Source organism: Aquila chrysaetos, chromosome 8, assembly GCF_900496995.4.
Source record: "Aquila chrysaetos chrysaetos chromosome 8, bAquChr1.4, whole genome shotgun sequence".
NCBI classification, from domain to species: domain Eukaryota; kingdom Metazoa; phylum Chordata; class Aves; order Accipitriformes; family Accipitridae; genus Aquila; species Aquila chrysaetos.
Genome location: NC_044011.1, coordinates 8,316,916 through 8,332,555, shown reverse-complemented (window position 1 = coordinate 8,332,555; position 15,640 = coordinate 8,316,916). Strand labels below are relative to the sequence as shown.

The 15,640-nt window shown below is 36.9% G+C and overlaps 1 protein-coding gene across 3 annotated transcripts in view; it reads right to left on the bottom strand.

Moving 5' to 3' along the window:
* PDE10A (phosphodiesterase 10A) overlaps window positions 1-15,640 on the bottom strand; it is a 197,091-nt gene that overhangs the window by 9,932 nt on the left and 171,519 nt on the right. For 2 of the 3 annotated variants that reach the window (XM_030021938.2, XM_030021936.2), the window contains exons 17-21: window positions 14,672-14,827; window positions 11,273-11,445; window positions 9,161-9,272; window positions 4,476-4,556; window positions 410-498 (exon numbers count right to left, since the gene is read on the bottom strand). In XM_030021938.2, coding sequence (XP_029877798.1) covers window positions 410-498; window positions 4,476-4,556; window positions 9,161-9,272; window positions 11,273-11,445; window positions 14,672-14,827 — 611 coding nt within the window. The remainder of the gene's footprint in view (window positions 1-409; window positions 499-4,475; window positions 4,557-9,160; window positions 9,273-11,272; window positions 11,446-14,671; window positions 14,828-15,640) is intronic. The other variant, XM_030021937.2, reaches the window with a different exon arrangement.

Below are 15,640 nucleotides of genomic sequence, written 5' to 3'. Positions count from 1 at the left end.
CCTGCTTTTTAATAAAAATGTTGTGACATGAAATAAAACCACATTTTCTTAATGAAACAGAATTCTAGCCAATCTCAGTTGTGAGAACTGTGTTGAAGTAAAAAGGACACAGAGGGAAATTGCACTGAACCAGCACAGATAGGAATACATAAGCACTGAACCTGTTTCTAAATGTTTTTGGCGTCAAACACATTTTAATCAGCTGTGTCTGTAGATCTGCATTGGATAGTCCCAGCCAGTAGTTATTGCCTCTGGGTTTCTGCATAGATTAATGTGAGATGCGTATCCCTGTTTATCTGCATGCAAATTCTAAAATTGAAAGTCTGTATTTCCAGACAAACTTGCAAAGCGTGTTTGCTTTTTCTTTAACCAAGCTACACGCTATGCAAAAACTTGCACATTTACTCACCTGCATGCTCGGAGTAGCGGCCCAGTCGGAGGAAAGATCTGTGCAAGCGTGGTGTAACATGGGATGGCTACAGCGTTGTAGAACCCAATCTATGAAAAACAACAATGAAAAAAAATAGTTAAATGTTGCCAAACTACAACACTGAAGGTTAACAGCCAACTAGCTCAAAGCTGTTTACTACTTACTTCATTACTTCTTACGTTAGTACTTCATACTTCTGCATCTCCTCTTAATATCCAAATACTTTAAAATGAAGCACTAATAGGGAAGTCTCTGGCAATTACAATTTGCTTACATGCCTCTCTTTTATGACTGTTAAGGCTGCTTCAGATAGGATTTTCTACAGGACCTTTTATTATGCAATTGATTCAATTGATTTGCTCAGGATCTGTCTGGCTTCTTGGTGTCAGTAGTGGCAGGAAGGAGGTGCAGATGACTGAACCATTTCTGCAAACACTATTCTTGTGATGAAATTCTTTTTTTTAAAACGGGAAAGTGGTGCAGGATTGCCAAAATACAGTCAGATTCTGGATTATTCTGATGTCCTCCAGGGTATGTATTCCATAGCTCAATTTACCTGAGATGCTAGGGGCTTTGCACCTTTGGAAAGTTTCTAAAAGGTGTGCGCTGTGATCAATAACTGGTTTGCAATTTCTTTTCATGTATGCGGTTCAGTGATCTATTTTTACCATTATCATGCAAACCTATTTAGAGAACGTCAAATGAGCACCTTTTTAATGATATCTGATTTATACAGGCTTAGGGGCCTATGACAGCTACCATGTCACAGCTGAATTGTCATGACACAACGGAATTTTTAGAAAATGCTTCTTATATATTAGCAAGGATGACAGGTTAAATTCAGATCCATTGTAACACCACTCATTTCTCCTAGACTCTCATGATAGTTACAGTAGTGCACTATGATCCCTTTCTTTGGGCAGAGTTTTTAAATGCCTTTTAGTGAAATAACCACGTATTGTACTGTGACCAAAGCATTTGATAATGAGTCTCTTTTTAACAGGCTAAACATTGGCCCTTATTCAGAAAACGAAGAGCAACTCTTCTCCTCACCTCCATCAATACAGGGATTCCTCCCATACTGCTATGTAACCAAGACCATTCTGTACTTTAAAAAAAATAAGATACATTTTCTGACCTGAGAACCCAACAGTCTGAGCTGAAGTAATCATGATGTAACGAGTAGAAGGAAACTGCAGCTGGTGAGAAGGCAAGGCTGCACACAGCTGTGATGTTGGCTCATCAACAAAAAGTTTGCTATTTCGCATAGTGCGTTGTTTTCTTCCTATGTGTTTTTTCTTGGGGCTTCTTTTTTTTCTTGTTTGTTTGTTTTGAAGGGGGACTATTTTATTTCACTAGAAAATAGCAGATTACTCCATAGCTATCAAAAATTAAAATGGGACCTTAGGTACAGTCACACTGTAGACCTTCTGGCTCAATGAGAAGTGTGTTGCCATTGCAAAACATAAAAGATTTCAACCAAACTAAGTTAATCTGCAATATATTCCAAACAACCTTATCTTTGGAACCCCAGTATTTAGAATAAAATGTGTCCTTTAAGGTCCTTCCTGACAGCTTTTAAGTTAAAATGCACTTCAATCAAGGAGGAAAACCCCTAAAAGGCTCGATGGATTTAGGTTTTGAATAAAGCCAAGCTAATTAAAAACATTCCTTTGCGAGAGTTTCCATTTCTGACCAGAGCAAACTAACACAAATCCCTTTTGTAAAAGGTTTAGATTATCTTAATAAATTATTCCAGATTGATTTTTATGTTGCTGTGGCTAGACAGAAAGCCTAGAGTTCACTCAGGTACAAGCAAAGTATTGAAGTCACTACAGGAAAGGCAGTATATGTATATCCTAAAGATGTATAAGCAAAAGGAACTAGAAAATATCTTTTGTTTCTGAAATAAATTGTTCCTGTCTCTCCAACCGTGCATCCTAAATGCACTGCTAGCTTTAAAAGCTGGATCTTTAATGTTCTGACTGAAGTAAGAAATCACCCTTAACATTTCAATCCTTGCTGCGTAAGAGTAAACTTTTTATTTTCAACCTGAAAACTGTATTTCTGGGATGAGCTTTGAAAGGCTGAAGCACATGAACTGTTCCTTCTCTCTCCCTTCATTACTCAGGCTGGCTTGACTTGCTTATTAAAAGGGCTTTTAGGTCACTGCATCATTTTGGCATTTCTATTTTCTCCACGGGTTCCAAAAGGAAGGGCAGAAAAGAGGGTGATGGGATCCTTGCTGAGTCAGGAACAAATCCTCAGCGCAGGCTCCACAGTAGGAAGACATCCAATTGAGAGACCTTACGTGAGTTGTGCTGCAAAGGGCGTAAAGCACAACAGAGACCAACTGATCTAGCCAGCCAAGTTGGAGGAAGAGTGAAGTACGAGCTGTTCTCATCAAAGATGAGTACTTGAGGCAGAAGGTTTTTTCAGAGATTACATGTTTATACAAATCCTCATTTCCTAAACATCATTGTCATTTAAATAAGGTATTAATGCTTTAATTAAAATCCACATAAAAATACTCGTTAATGCTTTTTGTTAGAGCCCAAGGAAATGGATGCTTATGCTTTATTAAATTCTTCAGTCTCTACATAAATATAGGAAAGGTTACTTTCACAGAATTATGTATGTCCTACATCTCACATTTTGCTGTAACATTGTTGTAAGATACAGCAGCTACAACTATACTACTGATGTTGGGTTTTAATGTCCTATTTTGCTTAATATTTTACTGTTATACTCTTAAGAAGCATGAAACAGAGCACAAAGTAAAAAAGAACCTGATGAAGACAGTACCTGGAAAAATACTTACTGCGTTTTTTTTTAAAGACAAAAAAAATAGCTTATTTTGTAGATCTGTGCTTTCACCCCATTAACAATTCTTTCACGAATGCCAAGATGACTACTACTATAATACTGTGTACTTTTCAAGATGTTCAAAGATAACTAATATAGTGTGTGGAAAAATAAACCCAGTGCAGAAAAATGTTTCTTCTCTTTTTAGGCTTATACTAAACACACAAATTTAGTAAATTAACTGCTAATTCCTTACCATAATAAGGGTAATAGTTTTTATGCTAAAATATGATACAGCATATGGAGTAAATTGTCAGAATATAATAATTTCCATAGTCTTGCTTACCAAGTAATTAATCTACAGCGATTTTGTGATACTTTGTCATTTCTAACTTACTTTAAATATTATTGCTAATTTCAGAGTTCATGAAACACTTTGTAAGTGCCACTGAAATAAAAAAAACTTTATACATATATATGTACATGAATGGACAATGGACAATTTAAATTTATTTTTCTCTGCTCAGATAATCAAAGGACAAGCTACCTTTTTTGTCTACTCCAAAAAAGTTAGTTCAAAGACCTTTTTTCCCCTCAAATTTATGTTTACAAAATACCGGTCTTCCCTAGGGAAAGCATAACAAAGCAGTCACTTCTGCACATTTGTGCACAGGCAAATCAATATCTAAAGACTTTGAAAAACAGATGACTGTGGCTCTTAGAAATACACCCTTTATTGCTTATCCTCAAGAAGCTATTCACATTATTCTTTTTTTAAGGAATGTCAAAAAGCAGTGGTTGTAGTTATCAAAAAAACTAATGAAGAATTATTGGTCTAAAATCACAAATATTTTGAAATCTGAACCTGAATATTTTAACCAGGAACAGAAGACAAAGTTCATTTTGCATTCAGGACAAAACAGCGAAACCTTTTATCTAAGGGCTGAAGCAACCACTTCCTAAGTTAAAAAAGTGTTATTGACACTTCTCAAAACCGTAGGTGATTGTGATTTTAGCTAGAGTTACAAGTACAAAGAATGGAACAGGTGACAACAGCAAAGAGCACACTGTCACTGAAGTAAACATTTGAAAACAAGTTTTCCACTGCTACTTAATAAAAATTAACCCTGTTTTGCATACAGAACATAGAATTCAGCAGCCCACATACCCTAATGTCAAATGCAACATTCACTAATATATAAAAAGTTTTTTCCATACATGTTTTATACCATGTTCATACCTGACCCTGAGGGACTTCATCTTTCTTGTCTCTGTCCATCATTGGAATAGGTTGAATACCCGTTTTCTTCATTTCATCACCCTGGAAAAAAGCAGAGAGAGAGATTAGGAAAACAAAAATCAAGACTACAAGGTCTTAATTAATTTCCATGTTCTATTGTGTGTCAATCTAAAAATCCAGAATTTAAAATAATGTGTGGAACTGGTCTAAGGCAATCTCGTAAAACTGCCCAAGGACAGGCTCATTTTATACATTCACCTAAATGATAATGAAAATATCAGATCCTGAAAATGAAGTTTTTGAGCCAACGTACACACGTTTTCCTTGTTTCCAAGGGTGTCTCCATAATAAAAAGCAACTGGAAGAATAAAACCAAAGAAATCAGTTCATCCTATTCTGTTCTATTCATAGGTAGTTTCATCTCTCAAAACATTATCTGTTTAAAGCACTATAATACACTGACCAGTAGAACACAGCTCACCCATCCAACGAAAAGCTGAGTAAAACAGATGAATTTACAATGTGCCGTCTTTGTCAACCATCCAGTCTTTTTGACCATGCTGCTTTGAAGAAAGAAGCTGCCTGTCAAACAGCCTTTTATTCTTTAAGTATGTTATCCCTCTACATTCTTAAGGGGAATACTGGGAAAGATGCAGTATATACAAAGACCAGATATATGTAATGTACTGCCTCCTTGTATTTCACCCATTACCAGCAGAGCAGCCAAAACACACTTCTGAGCGCTACACTGGGCCTGAACACAATTACTTCTTAAAAATCCGTAAGTAGCTGGCTACTTTCTGTAACAAATTGAAGTTTTCCAAGTTTTCCTCAACTGCATTGTCAAAACACCACGGATCTTTAATCTTGAGGTTATAAAGGCAACTACAGCCACAGCAATGGTTGCTTTTGGCTGCTGCTCATGTCTGAGATTCCAAAGTCAATGTCATCTTCAAACTGCTAACCTTATGCGTTGGGTTTGCATGGTGAGGTTTTGGTAGCAGGGGGACTACAGGGGTGGCTTCTGTGAGAAGACGCCAGAAGCTTCCCCCATGTCCGACAGTCAATGCCAGCACTATGAGGGCTGCTATGGGGAAAGTTAACTCCATCCCAGCCAAACCCAATACACCTTAGTTAGGGAGAAAGTTTATGCAGGATAACTGCTTATACAATATTTGCTTATCTGTGTCCGTTAATGTGAGATTCAGCCTGCAGAGGTTTAGCTATCGGAAAGCTTGGGACATTCCCTAATTCCGTGTTGCATGTTTCTGCTACAGTTAGTGAAGGCATCTCCAGAAGACAATTTATTACACCTTTCTCCTAAGATTTTATCAAGCCACGTTTCAAGTGCCAACGTGCCCTTCCAAGGGAGGATTTTGGCAACTTTACTCAAAGAGAAGTTTGCAATATAATAAATTGATTCTGGTGTGAGCAGAGCATCTTTCTGTTTGACTGTCTTGCAACTACCTTGAGTGTAGAAAAGATGGGGGCTTCTGGAAGTCTTGCATATTTGGCCTCAACATCACCTATTAACTATGATCCTGCTCAATTAACCAACAAGAGAGGCAGTCAAGAAGCTATTTTTGAATTGGTGTCTGTACTATTCTCTCATATCACATATTTCTTTCACCAAGTACTTAGAGAGGCTAGAATCATCAAATCTAGTCTCTGTTAGACATTTTACTGTTGAAAGAAACAAAAGGAAAGGCCTCCTTCCTCAGCTGAGAAAAAAAAAGATGCCTGAAACAACTCCAAGCACAGAAATTCAGTGGATTGTTATTTAGGAACTGTAAGCAAATTTTGGTTTGATGTGCCACCGGTAAATAATATTTAATTTTTTCCCATTTGCTTGAAGTACTGTAATTGATTGATCCAAGACTGTCTTCAGCTACCATAGTCTCAATGATAAGAACCTCAACACTAAACCATTTAGCATCATATGATTATATGATCATATGATTAGGCTGCTTTTCGATTAATATCAAGTGCCTGAGTAAAAGTTGAAGTCAGAGCTTTGAGGAAGCTGTCCAGCCTCTGACTGATTATGCCAACACTGAGCAAAGCTCAGATTTATGTTCAGTATTTCACCCTGAAAGAAAAAAGGTATCACAGAACCACAGAATGATTTGGGTTGAAAGGGACCTTTTGGGATCATCCAATCCATCCCACACACCTACCTACCCCAGCAGGATCAGCTAGAGCAGGTGATTCAGGGCTGTGCCCAGTCAGGTTTTGAATATCTCCAGTATGGAGAATCCACAACCTCTCTGGGCAACCTGTGCCACTGGTCGACCGTCCTCACTGTAAAAAAGTACTACATTTAGATGGAACACATGCAGCAGAAGCACAAGTGTTTTCTTGTGTCCAGTATGTACGAACACATATATGATATACTGTTATAAAAAATACTGCTTTTATCCTCATAGCTATGATCATGATCAGAAAGTTAAAGTTGAAATTTTAAGCCAAGAAGTTCGTATTATAGCCATACTCCAAGTATAAGAGGCTTGTAAGTCTCTTAAATACTGCAAGAAAGGGTTTAACAACTAACTGCCTAGTGCCTCATATCTCACAAAAAAAAAAAAAAATCACAGCAGACAAATCTTATACAAGCTTGTAATCCTATATAATTGATCAGCAAATGTATTATTTTGCTTGAGTTGTAGCACTGTGGGAAAGCTTCATGCTGAGTGATATCAGGGTAGATCTGAGCTGAAAACACTAGGTACACTAGGCTTCGTTCAATGAGAAAAGATCAGCGTGACATATCACAAAATTGCTGCAACCTCTTCTGCAGTTATTGTTTTAGTTAATGATTACACAGAGAAGAAATATTATAAAAATGCTCTGAATAAATCATTCAACATACTAAGATTATGAACTCAGTAGTAATTAGAAGCAACATTCTATCCTACTTTTAAAACTGTAACATAACCATTCAATCTCGTCAAATATACTTTTCTAGAGTTTACCTTTTTTCCCAATTAAGTAACAATTTCTGCAGTGAAACACAATCTAAACTTTCTATTGGTTTCACTTTCCCAGGATTTTCTCTGTATCTGACTCCAGCTTTCCAATTTCCAGAAGCATTTCGACCTGTGGCTGGATTTGTCAGCCATCCTGACTAGATCACAACATATTCAACTTCTGCCATGTATCAGTTAACCTCTTCTTAAAGAGGATTCAGTAGAACACCAATTACAGAATTCAATTTCTGTCAATAACTTCTAATTTACATTTGCTCTATGAAGTAGCAATATAACAACATCCACCATTATTAACTCATCCTTGGATTACAAAACAGGTTAAAGTCTGGGCAGGCTCAATTATGTCCATAATTCCACCTTTACTATTGTTGAGTAGGAAAAATCAGTTTGATCCTTCCTTCTCCACTGAGTTCACAAGATTTGCATTAAAAAGTCTTTTTACTTGTAAGCAAAAAAGTATGTAATCAGTGAGGCACATCAACATTATACCTCTATTATATCACTCATAAGGACACTCACTTTCCAGTGCTGACATTTTAGAAAGTGAGGGCTGAACTAGATCTTTCAGCTTATACAGTCTGCATTTTTCAAATATTTTATTGTAGTCTGAGCTGAGAACATGTGAATACAAAAAACACCCCCAAGCCATGCAGATCTTGAATTTCATAATGAACACGCAACAGGCAGGACAACAATCTCCACACTATATGCATGCTACATCAACTCTGTGGGCCTGATTTCCATTTTACACTGGTGTAAAACAGAAATAAGCCCACTGAATTCTGCAGACTTCCACAGAGCACATAACAGAAAAGAACAACACTTTATCATACACATGTGCAATAGTAGTTCTGAAAATACAGCGTATCTTCTAAAACTGCTTAATTCAACTCTATGCAACACCCTCAGAATTTATTCCTTATCTCTAAAGCAGGGATATTTATTAAAAATTAAACAATTAGAACATTTACTCCTCAGCATAAGACACGTGAGAGATTGCATCTTTATTTATGAACATGATTATATTAGCACAGCTCAATGCCTTGTTTCAGTTCTCAGTACATCTTATCTGTGGAGTAACTTTCAGCATATTAAAAAATCAGCTCTCTCTGAGACCCAGTTGTTGGGCTGGCTCCCAAAGAAGATTCAAATGGTCAGATCAGAACAATTTTAAGGTTTGTCATATTTGCTTTAGCATTTCCTGGACTCATACTACAGCTTTATAAGTGTGTTTCAATGCAGTTGACCTGGAAGCTGGTTTCATATTTTGGATTTCTAGAATAGAAATAGATCCTTTACAAAACTACACTTAGCGACTCAAAAAACCTTACAGATTTTCTTCTGTGTTCTGTTACTTGGTCACTTTATGGTAGGACACACTTTCTAAATTCATCTTTAACAGAGAGAAAAAACACTGCCAGAAAATTAGGAAGCTAACTCAGCTCTTTAAATAGCTTCAGAGTAAACAACAAAACACATGCATGCACCAATGAATACCCTTTAAAATAAGCACGCTGAGATATCGATTGAAAAATACTTATGGTTGTTTTTTTCTTCCTGGATACTTCCATTTATAAAGAGAGTGAACACCCTTTAAAACAAGCATGCTGAGATATCGATTGAAAAATACTTATGGTTGTTTTTTTCTTCCTGGATACTTCCATTTATAAAGAGATTAAACAAAAGAAACACACATACCTCAGCCCAGAACTCCGCATATATATCATTGGCCGTCAGTCTGGTAACTGGCCACAACTTTGTTACAGAACACAAATCACAAGCCGTCATCATCAGACCAATCACTCTATCTCTAAAATAAAATTGCATTAAATTGTAATTTCAGTAAAGAATTAACGATCACACTGCAAAGTTTTTGTTTGCCCTTCCTCAGTTCAATCAGTAGTAAAGTATATATACTACAAAATTTCTCCCACCTTGCTTGTTTCTTCCTCACTTGTTTATGATTCATTGGTAAGGCATCACACAAATTGCATATTATATCCCCTGTAGTATTCCCTGCATCGCTTGCAACCAGAGTTCATTGACTATCCTCTGCACAATCACATTCACAGACAACTACACAAGAATGCCTGCTTGTTAGAACACTCGCATGTCCCTCCTTGATTTTCTGAAAACACAGTACAAGTCTATAAAAAGAAAGATGGCATATCCTGTTGCTGTGTTTCTTTCTGTTCTTTAAAGAGAGAGGAACGCATGTTCCAAAACCAGGAAAAACTAGTTCTGAGTCGATGTCAAAGTACTCTGTCATTGCTTTGTTGGAATGAATTCTGACCCTGACAGAACAAGAATCCTACACACTTAACTCTGTTCTATACACTGACAAACCTGTTCACAGAATAACTGAACAGCATCAGTAGGATTATAATCATTATTAGAATAAGGCACACACACAAAAAGCTTATTTAAACACTTTTCTAGCACTCGTCTACTACCCAAACCTATGGTTTATGAATCAAATTTTTATAAAGAAAACTGGCAAATTAATGAATGATTTCATGTGTCTTCCACCCAATGGAGAACTTAAGATGACACTTAAGGACACCTGTATCTTTGTTAATAATGCCTATTCCATGGGAAAAGCACACAACAGGCTAACTTGCATCCTAATGTCATGGCAGTCATTAAAACTGTACCAACAGACAAATATACCAGGGAAAATAAACAAATACACAATATAATCAATAGATAAACGGCAAAGCACAATTCCCCTGAGTTAAGCAAGAGGATTCAGCAGCCACGTAAGGGCCAAATTTAGCATTCCGCTGTACGTACAGGTAACAACTAGAAGTCTCGGATTGTTTAGCCACATTACAAACTGATGTCCTACCTTCAGGCACGTGGCTTTGCACTGAAAATGCTCTGAGGGCAGGTAAGATAAAAAAAATCAGCATAATAGATTATTCAATCACACATTAAATAGTTGTGATCCTATTTAAATTTTATAAACCCTAAATTCAAGATTTTTGGTAAATGTCATTCTGAGACTATCAGGAGCTACTATATCTTTGTCTTTTTAAGATGCTGAGGTTTATTCAAGTCTGATAAGCTTCAGTTTCATACTGGGAAATAAGCTTTTAAAAACTGCCCTTCCTACAGTGTCGTAATAATTTATTCAAAACTACTGGCAAAAACCTGTAAAACTCCTCAGAAAGAAGACCCAAGTACCAAAGTTCCTTTTGAAAAGAAATCAGAATCCTGACTCAATATTTTCCCATATTACCTCTCTAGTTTTTCCCTGCATTAGATTAATGACAGGATCCACTTTCCAGTAAAGAAGCCTTGAAGGACTGCATGAGCACTTTAATGAAGCCTCTTATGAGCCACACCTCTCATCCAGGCTGCACTATGTTTTGCTTATGTGAACAGAGTCATGTATTTATGAATATAAATGCACATTTTTAAAACTTAGAGCTATCTTAATTCATAAAGGTTGAGATCTGACCATAATTCCTTCCAAAAAAGCATGTTGACAGAATAAAAAAAATATTGACATAAAAATAAAACTAATTATTGCACTATACCTTTTTGCCCACTGCCTAACTGCCTGTGCACTAACTTTCCTCTGCAGATGATCTGTCACTGAACTGTGTAGCTGACATCCAAAGGCAGTGACAGGCAAATATAAAACACTGGAAATTACTGTTACATACTTGAAATTTTACACACAGCTGGTCTTAGAAATCTTATATGTAAGAAAATTACTGTGTACACAGAAATTTTTTTGCAAAAGTAAGGTTTTTCTTTCTAGGGCTAATGCCATAGTGAACTAATACTGGTTTGCTGCTTTACCTGTGTGCTTGGTTCTTAAGGTTTAATGCTCCAGTCTGATGAAGCTCTTCAAGCTGTTTTCTGTTTCCAAAATACAGGGCAAGGTCTGTGGCGATGATGGCTTTCCGGATGATCTCAAGTACTTGCTCATATTCGCTGGAGCTCAGATTGGAGAAGACATTGTGCCCTTCCAGCTATGAAAAAGTAAAAAACCAATAAAAAGCACAAGCTCTAATTCTGAGATGATTTCAGTCTTTACTTCACCAGACAGGTTACAATGGTTTTACAGCCCAATGACAATTTTTGTTGCAAATTCAAATGTCGACAGCCTGAAATTCCCATTTTTATCTTTTTTTTTTTTAAATACTGTCATGAAACCTATGACTAAGCCACTGATCTGGTTTTGGACTGCTCCTTCTGAAGCCTAAAGGTATTAATAGAGAAAAATGCTAGCTTTTTCTCCTCTGATTTAGAAGCACTACAGACACAGCACTTACAGACAGTATTAGCTTGGGAACTTGTGATTCAATCCTGATCCAGAGTACTGCATTGCAAAGTTGGTAAACTGTCTGATTCACTCTGAAGTACAATTTTGATACCGCATAACCCACAATATGGATAAGGAAATATCCAGGTTAAAGTACTAAAATAATTTTGTTTTCACAGTGTTCCAAACGAAATGTGCCTGGAATTGCTGCATTTACTAATACAATTTTCTCTATAAAGTTAATTACAGTATTTTAATGTATATGAACATTTAGGGGAAAAAGCTGCTTTGTTCAACCATGAGCTGACTGACTCATAAACTAAAGACAATGGTTTCTACTATGGAGGCAACATGCCACTGTCATCCCTTTTCAATATTTCCATTATGTATTATTGTGCATTTAACTGACAACATCTGTGCACTGTGATCACTCATGAAGCTATATCACACTTTGAAAAGTCAACACTATTCGTGTCTCTAAGATTTGGAAAACAACTTGTCAAAAGTCTTCCTACTTTTGAGAGGAAACAGAGAAAAATAAGAAAGAATAAGCCAGCCATGTCAAGGTGTGCACATTCACAAATAGAAAATATTATTAAAATATATCAAATGCAGATATGCTTTGACATTTAATTGGCATTTGGGCTGAAGCTTATAAAAAGTTTCTCTGACTTTTGTCAAGCATTTACATAATTTGTTCAAAATAAATCCTCCATGGTGCAAATAGGCTTTGTTTCTCTCACCATTCGGAATGTAAACGTCATTTTCCAACATTTTTACTTGGACAAGTAGATTTATTGTGAATAATGAATAGAAAATATGATCCATCTATGTCTCAATGCTCCTTTGACAGACTCCTAAGTCACAGAACATGATGTTTAAAAAAAAAGTTCAGAACATTTTAACCCATCATCAGCACTTTGGGAGCAGGAAATGACTACTACTAGTTTTCATGATTTAGGGTTTTGGGGACACTTTCCTCCCCGACCTTACTTGTCTAATCCATGAGAACAGGCTATTTGTCCTAATATTTAAATTATTCTAGATTCTATTCTTTAGGGAAGCTGCACTGTCAGAAAGACCACTGTGACACCTTCTGTTCATACTACTAGAAAATAACAGATTCTGTTAAGTACTGACAGAAGCTGCCATTTCTGAGCATGTCATTTAGGCTTTTGAGTAGTACATACGAAGTACAGCTCCTAAGATTTTATTGTTTCCCTGTTGAGCTAAAGCTAGCGAATGGAATCCTCTGTAATTGGAAGTATGGTGTACACTAGAACTGCAGGTGGATGAGCAAAGCAGCTATAAAGTTTCAAACAGTGAGAAGTACTGCAGGTTACTAACATAAAACTAAAACTCATTGAGATAAACCCTAAAGGGTTGGGTGGGTTGCTTGGCTTTTTTTGGTAACAGCCCAGGAATTCAGTAAGGTTTTTTGATTCAAATGAAAAAACAGCAAGGCCAAAAGGCCGCTCGAATCTGCCTTTGCTGATAATCACCAGCCATGGGCACTTGGGTAGCCAGTGTCTGAATCCACTCTGCAGCCCTGCCCACCTATCTCCCTTTCCTCACTCCGGCCGATGGCCAAAGCGAGGAGGCAGCAGGGAAGCAAAAAGGTTCCCTGCCTTCTTGGCAATTGCGACTTTCACCAGCTACAGCATTTCTGCAGGAAAAATGCAAAATGGTTTTTGAAGAATGACTGAAGTCTCCTTCACGTAGCCATAGTGGGACAGAGGAGTGTTAATGACTGAGGAACCTGCTCACTGTGCACAAACTCACATGAAGAATGAATACTAAAAATCTAATGCCATACCACCACTGAAGGATTCAATTACACCCTCCTACATGGAGGAGCATTCAGAGATAAAGCTTCCATTCTCTGATGAAATGTATATGATACCTAAAACCATAATCACAAGATGTGCTTCTGAATACAATACAGAATATGTATTTTTCCTAAAAGGTGATTAGATATTTAAGAAAATAAATATCTTCCCCCTGAAAGACCAGAAAGAAAGAAAAGTTAACAACGAATTAGTGGCACAGTAGCATAGTAAGGTTGTGCATAGAGCGTGTGCATGGTAAACTAAAATCAGTGAGCACAAATATGTTACGGACTGGCAGTGGTTTCATAGGTGAGAGTTCTCACTCTTCTAATTGAGCATGAAAAAAATTTTCACTGATGAGAAAATATCTGTGTGTCAGTAGCACACTTGGATTTCCCAAAATGTGTCTGCATGCTTTCTTGTAGTTTTCTATTCATTAAACATACGGACACATTACCTTGTATTAGGAACTCTCTTTCATAGAATATTACCTTGCTCGGGTTTTTTTTATTTCAAATTGCTGAATAACAAAAAAGCACATGATAACATAATGAAACAAGTTTAAACTTTTCATGCGTGCAAAATTAACATTTCCTCCTTCATGCCACACATTTATTGTTCACGGAATTTATTACAGCAGGTTTTCAAGCTTCTCATGCAAACTTTTGCCAGTACTTGAGCTTTTATTCGGAATTTCAGGATGACTGAAGACTTTGTTGAAGCACATTATGCTGGAAATATCTAAGTAAGTGAGAAACTAATTTTTCATTTTCAAAATTCCTATTCCATGTGGTCATAGGAAAAACCCTCATTGGCCCAGAAGCTAAAAACTCCAAAGGCAGGCCATAAGCAAAGACCTTCAAATACACAGTATTTTTTATAATATCAAGATTTTGGAAAAGCTATGTTTTGCACTATTATTGAATGCTTGGGTTGCTAGTTAGGGAACCCGGCTTGCTGTAATAAATCTCCCACTCTTCTAAATGAGCACTACAATCCAGAAATAAAATTAAGCATGCTTCAGAAATCTACTGGGTCATGATGTGACTCCTATTTCCACCACTGGACTCTACTGCACAGAAGACACAATTTCAATAATCCTACCTGCAGGATGGACACAGTCTGCGAGAAGTGATGCTGTTCCATTGTTGACGTGGAATAGAGAGCAGCTAAGGGGTGATCAAATTTCTGAAGATAGCTGTTGCTGTAACCTCTGTGATCCAGGTCATGACACAGGCATGCAACTAAAAGACCTTTTCGCTACAAAAAAAATTGAGAGAAACATGAAAAGTAAGATGTCTTTCCTGCCCCTAGATGTCACTCTCTTCCCAAAATACTGTAAAAGTTGCACTATGCTTACACTGCCTTCAAAAAGCACATGGAGAAACATCCTTAATATTGTGAGAAACACAAAAGTGAGGACATGCTGAATTAAAATTCTCAGACCAATTGTAATTCAAACCTTTTATATGTTATGAATTTTTAAAAAAATGTTGCACAATCACATACTATTGGAGGGATTCTGCTTCAGGAAGAAATCTGAGTTTTAAACAGATAGCCTCGTCATCCACTGAATTCTTACCATGTTTATTAAAAAATAAAAAGTGCAGTTTCTGAGGGAGAGGAAATACATAAGATGTATGATCTCCTGGTCAAGGCAGCTGCGCCAAAGTCCAATGCTAGACCTGCCTCCGTAACACTCCTCGGAGACATTGACCAAGTCTCCTAAGTAGAAACTTGTCCTACGAAGTCACTAAGGTGAGCCACAGAAACACTGGACAACGGCAACTGCAAACCAAGTAAGATGGCAACTGATTTTTTCATTTAATTAACTCTTAATATCCTGAAGAAATGGAGTCCCTGAAATCTGTCTTTCAACACACAAAATACGTGAACACTAGCAAAAGTTTTTCACACAGCAAGTGTGTTTTGAAAACACATTCATTAATGTTTGTGAAGCAGTCACTGTCAGCACAGAGTATCACGAAAATGTCTTTGTAGATTTAACAGCTATGTCTTATACATGGTTCTGATGAGTGTTCAGTAAACGGGGATAAGGCTATAAAATGAAGC